This window comes from Oryza sativa, chromosome 9, assembly GCF_034140825.1.
Source record: "Oryza sativa Japonica Group chromosome 9, ASM3414082v1".
Taxonomy (NCBI): domain Eukaryota; kingdom Viridiplantae; phylum Streptophyta; class Magnoliopsida; order Poales; family Poaceae; genus Oryza; species Oryza sativa.
The window spans coordinates 26,179,340-26,193,949 of NC_089043.1; the positions used below are offsets into that span (position 1 = coordinate 26,179,340).

Sequence of the window (14,610 nt, forward strand, 5' to 3'; positions counted from 1 at the left end):
GCAGCGGTGGCCCCATAAGCTTTGTTCTTACGACAAAACCAGACAAACAAAGGCAAAACCAAAGCAAGGACAGGCCAAGCATAGACAATTTTGCTTTCCATCCTACAGCAGCAAGATTCATCAGATGCCTTTGGAATGAATGGTGGGAGGTGTTCTGGTGGAGCACTAAACCTTTTCTAGAGCTACTACTTGTTGGAGGCTAACACCGAGCTAGGAAGAAGAAAGGAGACTTTTTCATGAGGAGAAGGGAGGCATACGATTACCAGTGAGCTACTACTCTATCAATCTCTTTCTTTGCTTCCTTTCTGTAGAAAATGATGTGTTCTTCCCTACTACCCACACCCTGCAATCCAAACGCAGGCAAATCTAGCACAAAATTCATCCCAGGACTCCCAGTCTCCTGTACTCCCCTTGCCCAAGATGTGCAGCGAGCTTTACTTCTTGATTCCGAACAGGAGAGAAGTATTACGACTTGCATGCTCCTTGCCCAAGTTCTTGTCATCATTTCCAAGAGCAAAACCATCTTGTTGGCTTTAATACTGATGCAGTAACTATGGTGTCAAATTCTGTGACCAGATTCTGAAGGAAACCTTACCTGCATGGAAGAGGGAGACCCCCAGCCCAGCATCTCCTTGGCACGCACTCCGTCGGAAGGCGCGGCGGCGGCAGTCGACTTGGATCTCCTTGAGCAGCTTCTCTCAGCCGACAACGCCTGGCTTGAAGTGGCAGCAAACACTTCACGCTCACCCAACTTCTTTGCTACCCCCTCCAACTGCTTGACAGATGCTTCGGTCGCCACCACCACACCTGCAAATTCATGGTGGATTCAGCCGAGCGGTGCAAGCACCTCAGTTCGGGAACGGTTTGACCAAGCTCTAGCTTACATCAGGGAGACACAGAGCGACGCCGATGTGCTTGTGCAGCTCTGGGTGCCAGTCAAGGGCAACGATGGTCAGCTGGTGTTGACGACGAGCGGGCAGCCATTCACTCTCGATCAGAGGTCCAATAGCCTCATACAGTTCAGGGAGGTTTCGACAAAGTACCAGTTCTCTGCAGATGTTGCTTCAGGTTCCTCACCTGGGCTACCAGGGAGGGTGTTCATCGGTAGGCTTCCTGAATGGTCACCAGACGTTCGATACTTCACCAGCTATGAGTACCCTAGGATCAACCATGCACAATATTTGGATGTCCACGGGACGATGGGGCTGCCGGTGTTTGAGAGGGGGAACTACTCATGCTTAGGTGTCATCGAGTTGATCATGACCAAGCAGAAGCTCAACTTCACCTCCGAGCTCAATACCATTTGCAGTGCTCTCCAGGTATGAGCATCACTTACTCTGAAAAGTTCAAAAAAGAAATCTTGTTGTAAGTATCTGACCAAGAAATAAACTTGGTTGCACAAGAAAGAGCACGTATGGTTTCACCAAGACATGATGACTATTGATTACAGTAGGAAGTAACTGAATATTTTAGGCATATGGACTTTCTTAATGCTAATGCTCTTTGCAGGCAGTTAACCTGACAAGCACAGAAGTTTCAAGCATTCCGCGCGCAAAGGTAAGCAGCAACAGAAATTTGAGAATGTTGTATCACAGTTTTGAGTTGGGGCAATATATGTATTTCATTTCGGACAAAACAATGTACTTCCTCCGTTTCACAATGTAAGTCATTCTAGCATTTACCACATACATATTGATGTTAATAAATCTAGATAGATATATATGTCTAGATTCATTAACATCAATATGAATGTGAGAAATGCTAGAATGACTTACATTGTGAAAAGGAGGGAGTAGTACTTATATATACCATAACCATATGGTGTAAACACATGATAGAGTAACACCTGACATTGGCATGATTTGGAGAACTACTGTTAAATTTTGCATTCTTTAGAAAAGGAAATACCAATCTAGGTAAATGTTGATATAAAGATCTTGATATAAAAATGTGCTTATATATTCTTGTGACTTATGGCTGTTCTTGTTGATTATCAACCAGCTTAACAGTGCTTCCTACAAAGATGCTTTACCAGAGATACTAGAAGTCCTGAGAGCAGCCTGCATCACCCACAAGCTACCATTAGCTCAGACCTGGGTCACATGTGCTCAACAAGGAAAGCGGGGCAGTCGCCATTCTGACGAGAACTACAAGTACTGCATTTCCACCATTGATGCAGCATGCTATGTGAATGAACCCCGGATGCAGAGCTTCCACGAGGCCTGCTCCGAACACCACCTGCTACGGGGGCAGGGGGTTGCAGGGAAAGCCTTCACCACAAACCAGCCATGCTTCCTACCAGATATTGGATCCTCCACTAAACTGGAGTACCCATTGTCTCACCATGCTAAGATTTTCAATTTAAAAGGTGCAGTGGCAATCCGATTGCGTTGCACGCGCACAGGGATTGCCGACTTTGTGCTAGAGTTCTTTCTGCCAACTGACTGTGAAGTACTTGAGGAGCAGAAGGCAGTGCTGGACTCATTATCAGGCACCATGAGAAGTGTTTGCCAAACTTTACGTGTTGTTACTGACAAGGAGATGGAGGATGAGGCCATGAGAGAAATGAATGAGCTGAACTCATTTAGTCCTCGGGGCAAGAACAAAGTTGAGGAGTTATCCTTTGGAGACAACACAAGAGGGGATAGAGAGGAGGCATCTTGGACAACCTTAGTAGGGACTTCACAGAAAGGATCAGATTTAGCTGAATTGCATACACATGGAATGTTATCACATGGAGGGCATGGTTCATCTCAAGCTGGTGATCAAACAAGTAAAGAAGGTAGCAAAGTGAAAAGGCGTACAAAGACGGAGAAGACCGTGAGCTTGCAGGTCCTTCGGCAGTACTTTGCTGGGAGCCTGAAGGATGCAGCAAAGAGCCTTGGAGGTGAGTGACATTAACTTATCAGATAAATGCAAGATTCAGCTATGTATACTTTACTATTTAAGTAGATACCATCAGCCATTAAACTATTAACAAACCCAAGCCATGACGCCAGCATTAACTACTGAATAAGAAAACATTCTTCCATAAAAAAGGTCAACCTTCACATGCACCTTATAGTCAGAATGTGAGCATTGTTATCACCCTATTTTTTCGTGATTCGTGCTATTGCATGAAGGTACAAGGTAAAATTTAGTCACTGTAAACTGATTCATGGAAATAGGGAGAATGAGTTAGCAAGTCAACTGTACGGTTTTGGCTGTTTGAGCAGATATGTATAGCCTAGAATTGATCAGTCTCTCATGCAATTATTACTTACAGCTGAGCAGCAACTTCATGCAATAAACATGACTTGAAAAATATATAAAGACAAGAAATATGTAACACACTACAGTCCAGAAACAAGTCCCTAAGTTGGTGTGCCATGTTGCTTTCTAGAAACAGAATAGTTGGTTTGGGAGTTCCATGGATAATAGGCAAAATTATTCCTTCCAGGGGAAAAAAAGACAGCTGTTCATCATGTGCATATACTACATGGCTTGCCCGCATTCTTTTTTAGTAAAAATGATTTATATGTGTTTGATCTAGTGGTAAAAAAATCAAAAAAGAGGAAAAAGCAACTGTATTAAAATTGGCTGCACATATACTCACCACATCTTTTTCTCTCACAGTGTGCCCAACCACCCTGAAAAGAATATGCAGGCAGCATGGCATAAACCGCTGGCCATCACGGAAGATAAAGAAAGTAGACCATTCTCTAAGGAAACTGCAGCAAATCATTGATTCAGTTCATGGAGCAGAGACAGCTTTCCAGCTTAACACCCTCTACAAGGACCTCACAAACACCTCTGTATCATCTGACAACAATTTGTCAGGAAGTGTCACAGTTCCTCTGGCTAACCAGAACAATCTAGACTTTGAAATGCACCAACACCACAGGTTAAGCAGCAATATTCCATCGACTTCACTCTCACACTCATCATGCAGCCAAAGTTCCGATTCAAGCCCTTCCTGCAGTGGAGGAGCAACAAAACATTCACCCCAGGTTGGAGCTGATCAGGTGAGGTCAGGATGTCTTCCACAACATAGCCCTGTCCAGACTCTGCAAACAGAAGCTGCTTCAATAAATGAACATTTCTCAGGTCAGGAAGCACCAATAGATCTCTTACAGGATGTTGCTGAAAAGGCAAATGGTGAACAGCACATGTCTCAAAGTCCATCATCCCCCAAGCAGACTGCAAATGTAGGTATGAGAGTAAAGGTCACTTTTGGCTCAGAAAAGGTGAGGTTCAGATTGAAACCTGAGTGTGACTTTCAAGAACTGAAGCAGGAGATATCAAAACGTCTGAGTATAGCAGACATGAATTCCTTGATTGTAAAGTATTTGGATGACGATTCAGAATGGGTCTTGATGACATGTGATGCAGATTTACACGAGTGTTTTCATGTTTATAAACTAGCAGATATCCAAACAATCAAGATTTCAGTTCATCTGGCTGCTAGTCCAACAACAAGGATCACCATTGGTCACACTGGTTTCTCATGAAGACACAATGAGCCTCACTAGCTTGTGGGATGTCTTCAGAAACCCAGGGAAACCCAAAAAATGGTTGGCAGCCTGTGCAAGGTACCAAGTGCCACAATCAGATGCAGGTCTCCTGTTAGCTGGATTAGTCTTTAATCTGTTGCTGAGATTAGGAACTGCTGATTACACTGGAGTACTTGACAATGGGAATACAGTTTTGAAAAGTAGCATATACCAAAGAAACCATTGACTTGTAAATACTCTCACTGATGGACCTGATATTTTCCAAGCCAGTGTAATTTGATTGAGATCATAGGGTGAAATATATCTAAACCAGGTTAGCCCCAAGTATATTTACGTTCTTGGCATGCTTATGTGCAATAATCCTTGCTGGCTACTGATCATTGATCAATGATCAGTTGATCACCTGTGATAGTCCCTTCAAAGGATACTACAGCACTTGCCCCTCGTCTGAGTGACCAGCAGCAAAGTCTTCTTCCCCCTCTTTTGCCGAAAAAAAGCAGCAAGGACTTCAATTCTTTGGCATGCTTCTCTGAAAATACAGTTTGACACAGCAATGGTTCTTAATAAGTTATAGATATTGGAGGATAGGATGCTTCCTTTGTTCAATTTGTTTGTCCATTGGAAAACAAAAATGTATGGTGCACTCGTACAGCATGATGATGTGTTCTTTTTGGAGAGATTGTTGCTGTTATTCACGCAAAAAATTGTGTTCTTTAAGAAGATTGGATTTTCTGAACTGTAACAAATGCCATTAGTATGTCTAAATTCTAAAATGTACTCCCTCCGTTCCATAATATAAGGCACAACTACTTTTTTCAGATGTTCCATAATATAAGGCGTGCATGCATGCATGCAATTAACTAGTACCTCTTCTACATTAAATTATGATTTTTTAAAATCCTCCACCCTCAAGATCTCTAATTCTATTGGTTGCATGCATTTTATTTATTAGGGTGATTCAAATTAGGAGGTGATAATAATTGTTTCTTGGTCTTTGGATTAAGGGTGGTTGTGCCTTATATTTTAGAACGGAGGGAGTACTTGACAATGACAAATTTAAGTTCACACTGACAGGTAAACATGTGCTTTTGTGAGGAGTAATTTTTAGACCTGTAGACAGGGATAATAGTTGCATATATGGAATCATCTGGTTTTCATGTTCTTATAGCTGATGGAAACAGCCAAAGTAGAGATAAGACCTATGTTCTCTCAATGAGATACTATCCAGAAATTGTCTACAGTATCTATCAGTTAGGGCAAATAATGTAGAAGACTTTCAAATGCAGGATATCTAAAAGCACATTTAGTACCTGTCATTCATGAAAACAGATTTGCTCACCAAATTTAAGGCCAGAGACCTGAGAACAGATGTTGTGAACATCCTAGCCCCCTTCAACGCAACGAAGGTTCCAACTCATTGTCCTTGAGAACATACATTTGACTACAAAATTTAGAAAGAAAGCAGCATGGGCCTCAAGTGTCATTGGAAAAGGCAGACATATCCTTATTATCTTGATGATTAGCATTGGCATTCAGGTACAGCTAAATGCATCTCCAGGATGGAAATAAAAGGATGAAAAGTTCCAGCACAGACAATCTAGAGCCCTGATACTGGCACTACTAGCACCATGATAAATTTGTTAAGGCAAAATTAAATATCTTCCACAGTTTGCATTCGTTGAATCACTTATAAGCAAAAGGAAGGAGCTCTACATAGCAAACTAATAATAACATGATAATAACCATATGCCAAACTATGTGTTTTGAGTTGTATACTGCATACCTTGAAGCCTGAATGGAACAAGATCTTACATTCTGCTTATGTAGTATACATCAGACAGATAGACCCCACCTCAACTTGCTATCTAAAGATAATACTGATAGGATGCTCTGTGTTGCACTGGAAGATAACGATGAAACTTGATCTCATTCAAGAAGAGAACGGCAATATGATGCCCAATTGTCTTATCAGGCATCAGATATAGTTGGCTTCAGCAAATATTTGGATCAATCCACATCCATTGTTGTTTATCTTAAACATATGAGATTTTTAAACTCTAAAGACATTTTGTTCCCCTGTTATATATGTCTCATTTAGAATTTTGAAGACAGGGACTTCAACAGCTTAAATATGGTACTGTTAGGTACAAACGCAAGTGCTTAAGTGTGCATCTATAAGTAAAAGGGAACCATATTCCTGTATTCTACTAGAAAAATCAAATGAACAGTACAAACACAATGATATCAAAACATAAATTGTTGAAATAACAGGATTGCTGGATATGGATTTGGTTTATTTTTCTTAAACAGAAGCAAAGTTAAAATGCTGCATTCGAATCCATGTTAGGAACAAGATGATTTGCATCCCTATGCTAACTTACAAGTTGACAACCAAGCATTACACATAATATGCCTTTGTATGTCAGGCAGTGGCTTGCAACACATGTACACTAGCATAATACGAGGGCTCGATCTGAAGGATGAAAAGGATTAGCGGGGCACACATATATAAGAAGACTAAAAAATGTTGCTGCGGGTAGGCACATCAGATGGTTCCAAAAGGATATCAGCAAAAAAGGAGTTCCTTACCAAATGAAAACAAGAAATCAGGTCATCAGCAACCCATAGTTGATCTATACTTTCTATATCCTAAACAGAACAATGTAACTATGTAAGCATGTCGGTTAGCAGATCAGTGATGAACAGCATAAGTTATATCAAGAACAGCATAAGTTCTTTTCAATGAGCAAGTTCCTCTCAGCATGCCAACTAACCAGAGCAATGATATTGTTCAAAACTAATAAGCTTAGCAAGCATGGGAGCATGGAAATGCAGATGGCAATAAGTTTGCTGCAAGAAATTATTCATCAATTAACTCAAGAAATTTCTGGAAACCTAGGATACAGAAGCTACAATCTCACATAACACAAGAACGCTGGAATCATACACTGAAAACTCAGTCCTCATCCTCATCGCTCTCGTCGCTGAAGTAGCCTTTCCTCTTCTCCTTCTTCATCGCCTTCCCCTCGCCCTTCCCAGCTGCCTTCTCCTCCTCCCCTCTCGTATCCACCACTGACGCCCACCTGTCGTCCTCGAACGCCGCGGCGCTATCCTCATCATCCGACTGCCAGGAAGCCCCGCGACCGCCTCCGCCGCCTCCTCCACCACCGCCGCTGCCGCCGCCGCGCCGCGATTTCTTAGACGGCGGCGGCCTCTCGCGGGGGCCGAGCTGGTTGCGAGGGCACTCGTAGGAGAGGTGGCCCTCCTCGCCGCACTCGTAGCAGCGGGACTTGTCGCGGTAGACGCGGCGGCGGATGAACTCGGCTGCGCGGCCGTTGTCCTCCGCGATGGAGGCGGAGAGGGTGCGGCCGTTGAGGACCTTGCCGTGCATCTCGGCGGCGGCGGCGGCGGCGTCCTCGCGGCGGACGAAGAGGACGAAGGCCACGCCCCGGCTGCGGCGGGAGTCCCGGTCCTTGAGGACGGTGACGCGGGCGACGCGGCCGAAGCGGGAGAAGAGGGTGTGGAGGTCGGAGTTGGTGAGCGCGAAGTCGAGGTTGGACACGTACACCGTCGACTTGGACGGCGCGAGGCCGCCCGAGCCGCCGCCGCCGCCGGGCTTGCCGCCGTGCGAGGAGGGCCCCGAGGCGCCGGGAGCGGCGGCGGAGGGGAGCGGGTAGCGGTAGAGGAAGCTGTCGTCCTCGCCGTCGGAGTCGGAGCCCGGCTGCTGCCGCCGGCGAGACATTCTGGCCTGCGGTTTCTTTTCCCCTCGTTTGGATGCCATTGCCATTTTAGGCCCTACGTCCTCTGTTGGGCCGAATTGAATACACGATGGCTTTGCTGCGAAATGTAAATGGGTCTTGGGCCACAAGTGCTACTAGATGTTAGCTTTAATTTCGGGGGAAATATTTCTTTTTGCCACTCGCTGAAACCGTATTTCTTGTGCTTGGCAGATTCTGAACCACAGAATCAGTGCTTGTCGCTATGCCATCTTGTATTACAAACTTGGGGCCTCATCTTTTCGCTTATGTTTATACTTATCAGTTAAAATTTAAATTTTCAACTTTAAATTTAGAGTTGATTTTAAGGTTTTTTTTTCATCGAAGTTTATTTTTCAGCCTTTGCTTTTAGATCGCTAAGAACACATATATAAAATTTTTATTTATAAATTATTTTTCGTTTGCAAATATGTCCGCAAGGTTGCTGAGGATACGTTGACCATCAAAATTTGCCCCTAAAGACCATAAGGGCAAGTACTATAATGGCCCATATGTTGCCCCTAAGAATGCCACATTGGATTGAGTGATGATGTGGAGGAGAGAAGTGAGGAGAGAGATGATGAGCCACCCCTAAATTAAGAGGCAACCTCCACACAAATTTCAAGAAGGATGTAAGAGTATTAAATATATTGGTATTTGTGTACTAGAGGTGATACATTGTATGGGTTGTCTCTTAGTTCATGAGTGAATAAAATAGATAAATTTAGAGGTGGTAGTCACATCTATCATAGCACTTGCCCTAATACCCTAATTTTCTCACAAAGAATTACTCCTACCTATATATACTCTCTAAAAAGAATAATTTAATAGGTATGTTTTTTATTTTTTTGTCAGAGAAAGTACAGTAGTAGTTCTACACACTAGTATTATTTTTTGTGTATACTTTCTCTCACAAAAAAAAGGATAATATAGTGTATATTTCGAAGACTGGAACAGCGACTAATGTGAACGGGTAACAGTGACTCTTCTCATTCCCATTCAACGCACTGTTAATTTGCGTAGAATTTTGGTCCATCCTATTAATTGGCGGTGAACCAAGAAATGCTGCTCATTAACTACCTAATGACTTGAAAAATGTACTTAAACTCACCTTGGCCTTCTCCTAAACCACACACCTAGACTGTAATCTGTGCTAGTGCAAACAGGGTCACGGATAAACTCGGCCATGGAGATGGTGAGCAGATTTCCCTTGTTCTTCTTTGAGCCATGACCATGTTTTCTGTTGTTTCCATCAGAGTTAACAAGATAGCTTTGGTTCTTCCCAGGATGGAGTGAAGCAATTCAGGCTCCAAATCGACATGCAGTGCCGCTGCATGGGTTGCATCAGGAAGATCGAGAAGGCAATGGGTTGCATCGGAAGCGTCACTGGTACAGCCTTCCTGGCTCATGTTCTTCAGAATTTTTTTTTTTTGAAAGTTATTTCGATCATCATGGTTGGAGACATTTCGACTGATTTTTTGTTGCCCTGAAGGAGTCGAAACTTCAGTAGCAGATGTTGATACAGGGATTGTGGCAGTGGCCGGGAAGGTGAATCCAACAATGCTTTGTCACTGGCTCAAGAGGAGGATAAGGAAAGACGTCAAAATTGTGTACCCTGATCAACAAGTTCAGAACAGCAAGCAGGTAAAGCTTTTCTCTAATCACTGACACTGCATAACTGTAGAATGACATGCATGTTCTTGGTTTTCAAACTGAATCTGTTTAGTTGATGTAACTTGATATGCACTAGGAATGACAGGAAATGTAAACATAAATCAAACCGCAGAAAGAAGAACTTGCCAAAGTTATAGGGTTACAGTACACGAAGTTAGAATCTGTCAGATCAACAGAACCTTGATACAGTTTCTAAATTATTGACCTAGACGCTTCCACTATTGATTTTCTGAACTGAACTGGTAGCTCTGCTTTGCTCGCAGAAACTGATAATGGTTCTAGGGAGCAGTTCCAATGCTAAGGGTGCACATAATACACCATCAGCTCTACCAATACAAGATCATATGTCCTGGGACTCAGTACCACCAATAGTTCAATCAAACCATCAGAGCTTGCCTTTGATCGAGCAGAAGATCAGGGAACTCGAGAAGGTCAGGGACATGCTGAAGATTCAGAACCTGGAGACAGAGCTGGGTGCTGTCAGGTGTGAGCTTAAACAGTCGCGGGAAGCTATCAATGGTAGTAAGAAGGCTGTGATGGATAGTGCTCTGAATCAGCTGGAAGCCTATCATAAACTAGAAGCACTAAGTCACTCACCATATGAGTCATGCTACCCTAGTCAATAAAATGCATTTTCATTGCAAATAAACTTTATTTTCTGTAGTCTAATTGTGGTTTGCTACCAGTAGTACACCAAAACCTTAATTGAAGTTTTCATGCGTCTCCGAAGCCTATCCGTTGTTTAATTCCCATGCTACAACAGTCGATTTCAAGAAACAATTGATTTGATACCTGTGCTACAACAGCAGTAATTCTATAATCTTTCGAAGTTTCAGCAACAATATAAAACATTCAACAGAGGAATGATAGTAGTAAAAAGAAACGAGTTGACGGACCGAATGAAGTGTCGCCCATCAGACGTGTGGCCTATGATCGCCGTCGTCGTCAAGGCGGAGGTTGACGCCGTGTTCGCGCAGCGCGTTGAGGATGGCCCAGACCTTGGTGCGGTTCTTGAACCCCTTCTTCTCCACCTCCTTGGTGGCGTCAGCGTGTATGGGCTCACGTGCCAGGCCGTCCACCTTGAGGCGCATGGCGAGCACCTCCCCGACGGCAGCGGCGGCCTTGGCGTTGCAGGTGCGGCCGCACTCGAGCCCGTCCCGGAGGGGCTTCTCCACAGAGGACGCGGTCACCACGACGCGCCCGCTCTGGCGGTCCACCACGTTCGCCGTCACGTACTTGAGCGAGATGAACAGGCGCAGCACGTACCGCTTGGCGATCGACATCGATCGAACAAAACACAGCTGAAATGAAACAGCACAGGGCGCCTAAGCCCGAAGCGAACTCCTCAGTGGCATTCTCCCGAACAGCTAGCGCGCGGGGCCACGGACGGAGCGCAGACAGCCGCGAGCTGACAGGTTGAATGCGGGCGTACTGAGGCAGCAAAGACGAAGGGTTCCGCGAGAGCAGCAGGACGAGGAGTACGGCGGCGGCGACGGCGGCGGCGGCGGCGGCGCGCGTGCGGAGAGCTTTCTGGTCCTCGTCGTGTCGTTCACTCGCACTCTGGAGGTGACGACGAATCAGGATCGTATAATATGCTTACAGCTTACCCGATTAGATCCACATGGGCCGAAAGCCCATTAACTTAGCCCGTTTCGAGTACGGCCTACTTTGTTTACATATTTGGGCCGTGGCACTTGCATACATACAAGTTCGCAACGGAAACTGTACGGACAAAAGGAGCATTGATCCATCGGCGATTCGGCGGCGGCAGGATGAGCACCACCAGCAGCAGCAACGTCGTCGACGGCGAGATCGAGGCGGCGTTCGCGGCCGGAGCAATGCCGCCGGAGTGGCGGCGGCTGCTGCTGGCGTCGGGGCTGAACGGGAACGACGTGAACGTGATCGCGGCGTCCATCGCCAACACCCACCTGATCATCCTGCGAACCACCTGGTCTTCGACGCAGAAAATGGCGTTCATCGCGCTCGGCGTCATGGGCGTACTGTTCCTGTGCCTGGTCGCCGTCGTCGTCTTCCGGGAAACCATGGGCTTGATGGTGACGCTCTTGGCTGTGGGCGTGTTCTACGTAGCAATGGCCCTAGTCGCCGTGTCCGATGAGTGTAAGCGCCGGCGAGCCACGGAGATTAGGGAGGTCGCGCGAACTGTTCTCCGACACTATCTGCTTTCTCCTGTTTGATTCGCATTCCTGGTTCCGCGTCGATCTCCGGCAAACCACCAAGAATTCGAGATGTAACGATTCCGAGTCGGATGCGGCTTGTGGCAGCACGAGCTACAAATTTTAGAGAAAAGGTCGAAACGACCTTGCTTATATAGAAAGCAAATTTGTCTTGCTGGGTTTTCCAGCTTACATCAAAGTGCATATATACATCACCCAAAAGGGACCCCTCCGGCCCAAAGCACACGAGCTATAGAAATTGGCATCGCAATGCGCAAGTTCGCAACCAAATAAATTGAATTGAAGAATTAAACGACCATCATCCATCACAGCATGAGCATCAGCCGCAACAACAACATCGACGCCGAGATCGATGCGGCGTTCGCGGCCGGAAAGATGCCACTGGAGTGGTTGCCGAGGCTGCAGGCGGCGGGGATGAACGACAGCGACGTGAGCGTGACCGCGGGGGCTATCTCCGAGACCCATCGGGTCGCGGGAGACACCTGGTGGTCCAACGAGAACGTCCCGTTCGAGCTGTTCGGCCTCTTCGGCACCTTGTTCATGTTCGCGCTTGCCATCGTCTACCGCGGAACCAAGGGTTTGATGCTGACTCTCTTGGCTTGGGGCCTAGTGATACTAGTGGAGACCTCCGTACTCGCCGTGATTGATGCGTGTGAGCGCAGGCGGGCCAGGTTGACCAGGGATGTCGCGCGAAAGGTCCTCGAGAACTTTCTGCTTTCTCCTCCTGTTTAATTAATTTTGTAACGTTGACTGGTACAGTTCATACGAGTTTTTTTTTATTATTTTTGAGAAAGAGAGGATATACCTCTTCCATTTCATTAACAAAATGAGAAAACTACATAGTATTTTATAGTCTTACAGCAAAAAGGAACAAGATTCAGCAGAGAGAGAAAAAACAGATACATAACTGCAGAAACACAATAAAGTTTATCACTGGTCCTTAAACTTGTACCGTTGTGTCATCCCGGTCTCTAAACTCGCCAATCTACCGTTCAGGTTCTCAAACTTGTTCGACTGTGTCATCCCGGTCCCTAAACTTACAGATCACTCGTTTAGGTCCTCCAATTTGTTTAGTTGTGTCACCCCGGTCCCTAAACTTGGATTTGAATATCATCTAGGTCAAATAGGACGGTCTAAAGACTTTATATTTAAAAATAATTTATAACTTTTTCATGTGAACTCTAATGAAGACAAACTTTATATCAAACTTGTAGCCCTCGACACGATCTACAACTTTGTAGTTGATTTTTTTTTATTTTTAGTCATTTTTTGTCCCAAAATGTAATTTTAAAATTAATCAAAATCTATAAACATGCAACAATATTTTGGGACCATAAACAATTTTTATTCAAAAATTTTTCAACTACAAAGTTGTAGGTCGCGTCGAGGGCTACAAAGTTTAGGGGAGCATGACAGATGGGGAGCATGACAGGAGGAAGATTCTGATGCTTATCACATGATAGCTCAGGTATTTGGGAGATCGGTTACTTTGGGCCAGAGAAAACTATGAGGAAGAAGATGGAGAATCACTGGAGAACACAGCGGTTGTGCAAATATTGTGATTTTCAGAAAAAAAAAATAGTTGAAGTATTTTACTTTACCATCAATTTTGACAATTTGACCATTCTCAAAAGCTTATTTTAAGAATTAAATCGTGACAAAAATATATTCTAAAAATAAACCGCGACCTTAGCGCCATACCCGATGGCGCTGAGGTCTAACAGAACAGCACCATGTATTTTGGCACTGACCTCAAACATGCGTTAATACACCTACTTGCCCAACTAAATCGAAGTTCTGGTTTCATCTGGTTTCATCGTAGTAGTAAAATCAGCTTGGCATTAATTGTTACCATCCTCCCAAACCAGTTTGTACTATAGAATGACATATGGAAAAAAGTACGAATTACCCCCTAAACTATCACGAGTAATTCGATCGTACGCGATAGTTAGGGGGTATTTTTGTACTTTTTCCTTATTTATTTAACATGTGCCAGAAGGGTTGGCGTTGACCCATGACCAACTACAACGTTACCATCCTCCTAAATCACCATAGTTTGTTCGATAGAATGGCATATTATTTATTTAACATGTACCGAGGGGTTGGCGCTGACCTTCTGCTGGTCTGGTGTAACACGTCAACTCGGCATATATCTCAACGCCAAAATAGGTGGCGCTGTTATGTTGGACCTCAGCGTCATCAGGTATGGCGCTGAGGTCGCGGTTTATTCTTAAAATAAGTTTTTGTCATGGTTTATTCTTGAAATAAACTTTTGAGAAGGACCAATTTGTCAAAATTATGGAAATGTCTGTGTCAATCCTTAAGGTGCCTGAAGTGGCTAACACGAGACCAATAACCCTAATTTGGTATCTACAAGGTAGTCCAACTATTTGATAAGGTAAGTTTTGGCATCAAAACAAAACAAAACAGTCCTTTGTGACAAAGTTTTGTGGTTATTGTGAGAAAAATTAAGGGTGAATAGCTAAAGTGGTC

The 14,610-nt window shown here is 44.5% G+C and overlaps 4 protein-coding genes across 7 annotated transcripts; 2 read left to right on the forward strand and 2 right to left on the reverse strand.

Moving 5' to 3' along the window:
• Positions 1–16: 16 nt before the first annotated feature.
• Positions 17–5,239, forward strand: LOC9268032 (protein NLP1-like). 3 transcript variants are annotated; one of them, XM_015756630.3, is made up of 6 exons: positions 17–265; positions 361–462; positions 577–1,319; positions 1,510–1,557; positions 2,002–2,887; positions 3,616–5,239. In XM_015756630.3, exons 3-6 carry the CDS (start codon positions 600–602, stop codon positions 4,488–4,490), a joined length of 2,529 nt encoding a protein of 842 aa, XP_015612116.1. In that variant the 5' UTR covers positions 17–265; positions 361–462; positions 577–599; the 3' UTR covers positions 4,491–5,239. The 3 variants fall into 3 exon arrangements, with proteins under 3 accessions (XP_015612116.1, XP_015612115.1, XP_015612117.1); XM_015756629.3 differs by having other exon boundaries at positions 17–462; XM_015756631.3 differs by lacking the exon at positions 361–462.
• A 2,041-nt stretch (positions 5,240–7,280) lies between these two features.
• On the reverse strand, positions 7,281–8,254 carry LOC4347779 (U11/U12 small nuclear ribonucleoprotein 31 kDa protein). Its single transcript, XM_015755491.3, has one exon. The coding sequence runs from the start codon at positions 8,233–8,235 to the stop codon at positions 7,450–7,452; it is 786 nt and encodes a 261-aa protein (XP_015610977.2). The 5' UTR covers positions 8,236–8,254; the 3' UTR covers positions 7,281–7,449.
• Positions 8,255–9,371: 1,117 nt separating this feature from the next.
• LOC4347780 (uncharacterized) lies at positions 9,372–10,653 on the forward strand. Its single transcript, XM_015755489.3, has 4 exons — positions 9,372–9,443; positions 9,535–9,637; positions 9,741–9,892; positions 10,186–10,653. Exons 1-4 carry the CDS (start codon positions 9,435–9,437, stop codon positions 10,546–10,548), a joined length of 627 nt encoding a protein of 208 aa, XP_015610975.1. The 5' UTR covers positions 9,372–9,434; the 3' UTR covers positions 10,549–10,653.
• LOC9272097 (uncharacterized) lies at positions 10,014–11,484 on the reverse strand. 2 transcript variants are annotated; one of them, XM_015755490.3, is made up of 2 exons: positions 10,819–11,484; positions 10,014–10,380 (listed from the first exon to the last, which is right to left on the reverse strand). In XM_015755490.3, the coding sequence occupies exon 1, from the start codon at positions 11,203–11,205 to the stop codon at positions 10,837–10,839; it is 369 nt and encodes a 122-aa protein (XP_015610976.1). In that variant the 5' UTR covers positions 11,206–11,484; the 3' UTR covers positions 10,014–10,380; positions 10,819–10,836. The 2 variants fall into 2 exon arrangements, with proteins under 2 accessions (XP_015610976.1, XP_066160387.1); XM_066304290.1 differs by having other exon boundaries at positions 10,014–10,487.
• Between the last annotated feature and the right edge of the window lie 3,126 nt (positions 11,485–14,610).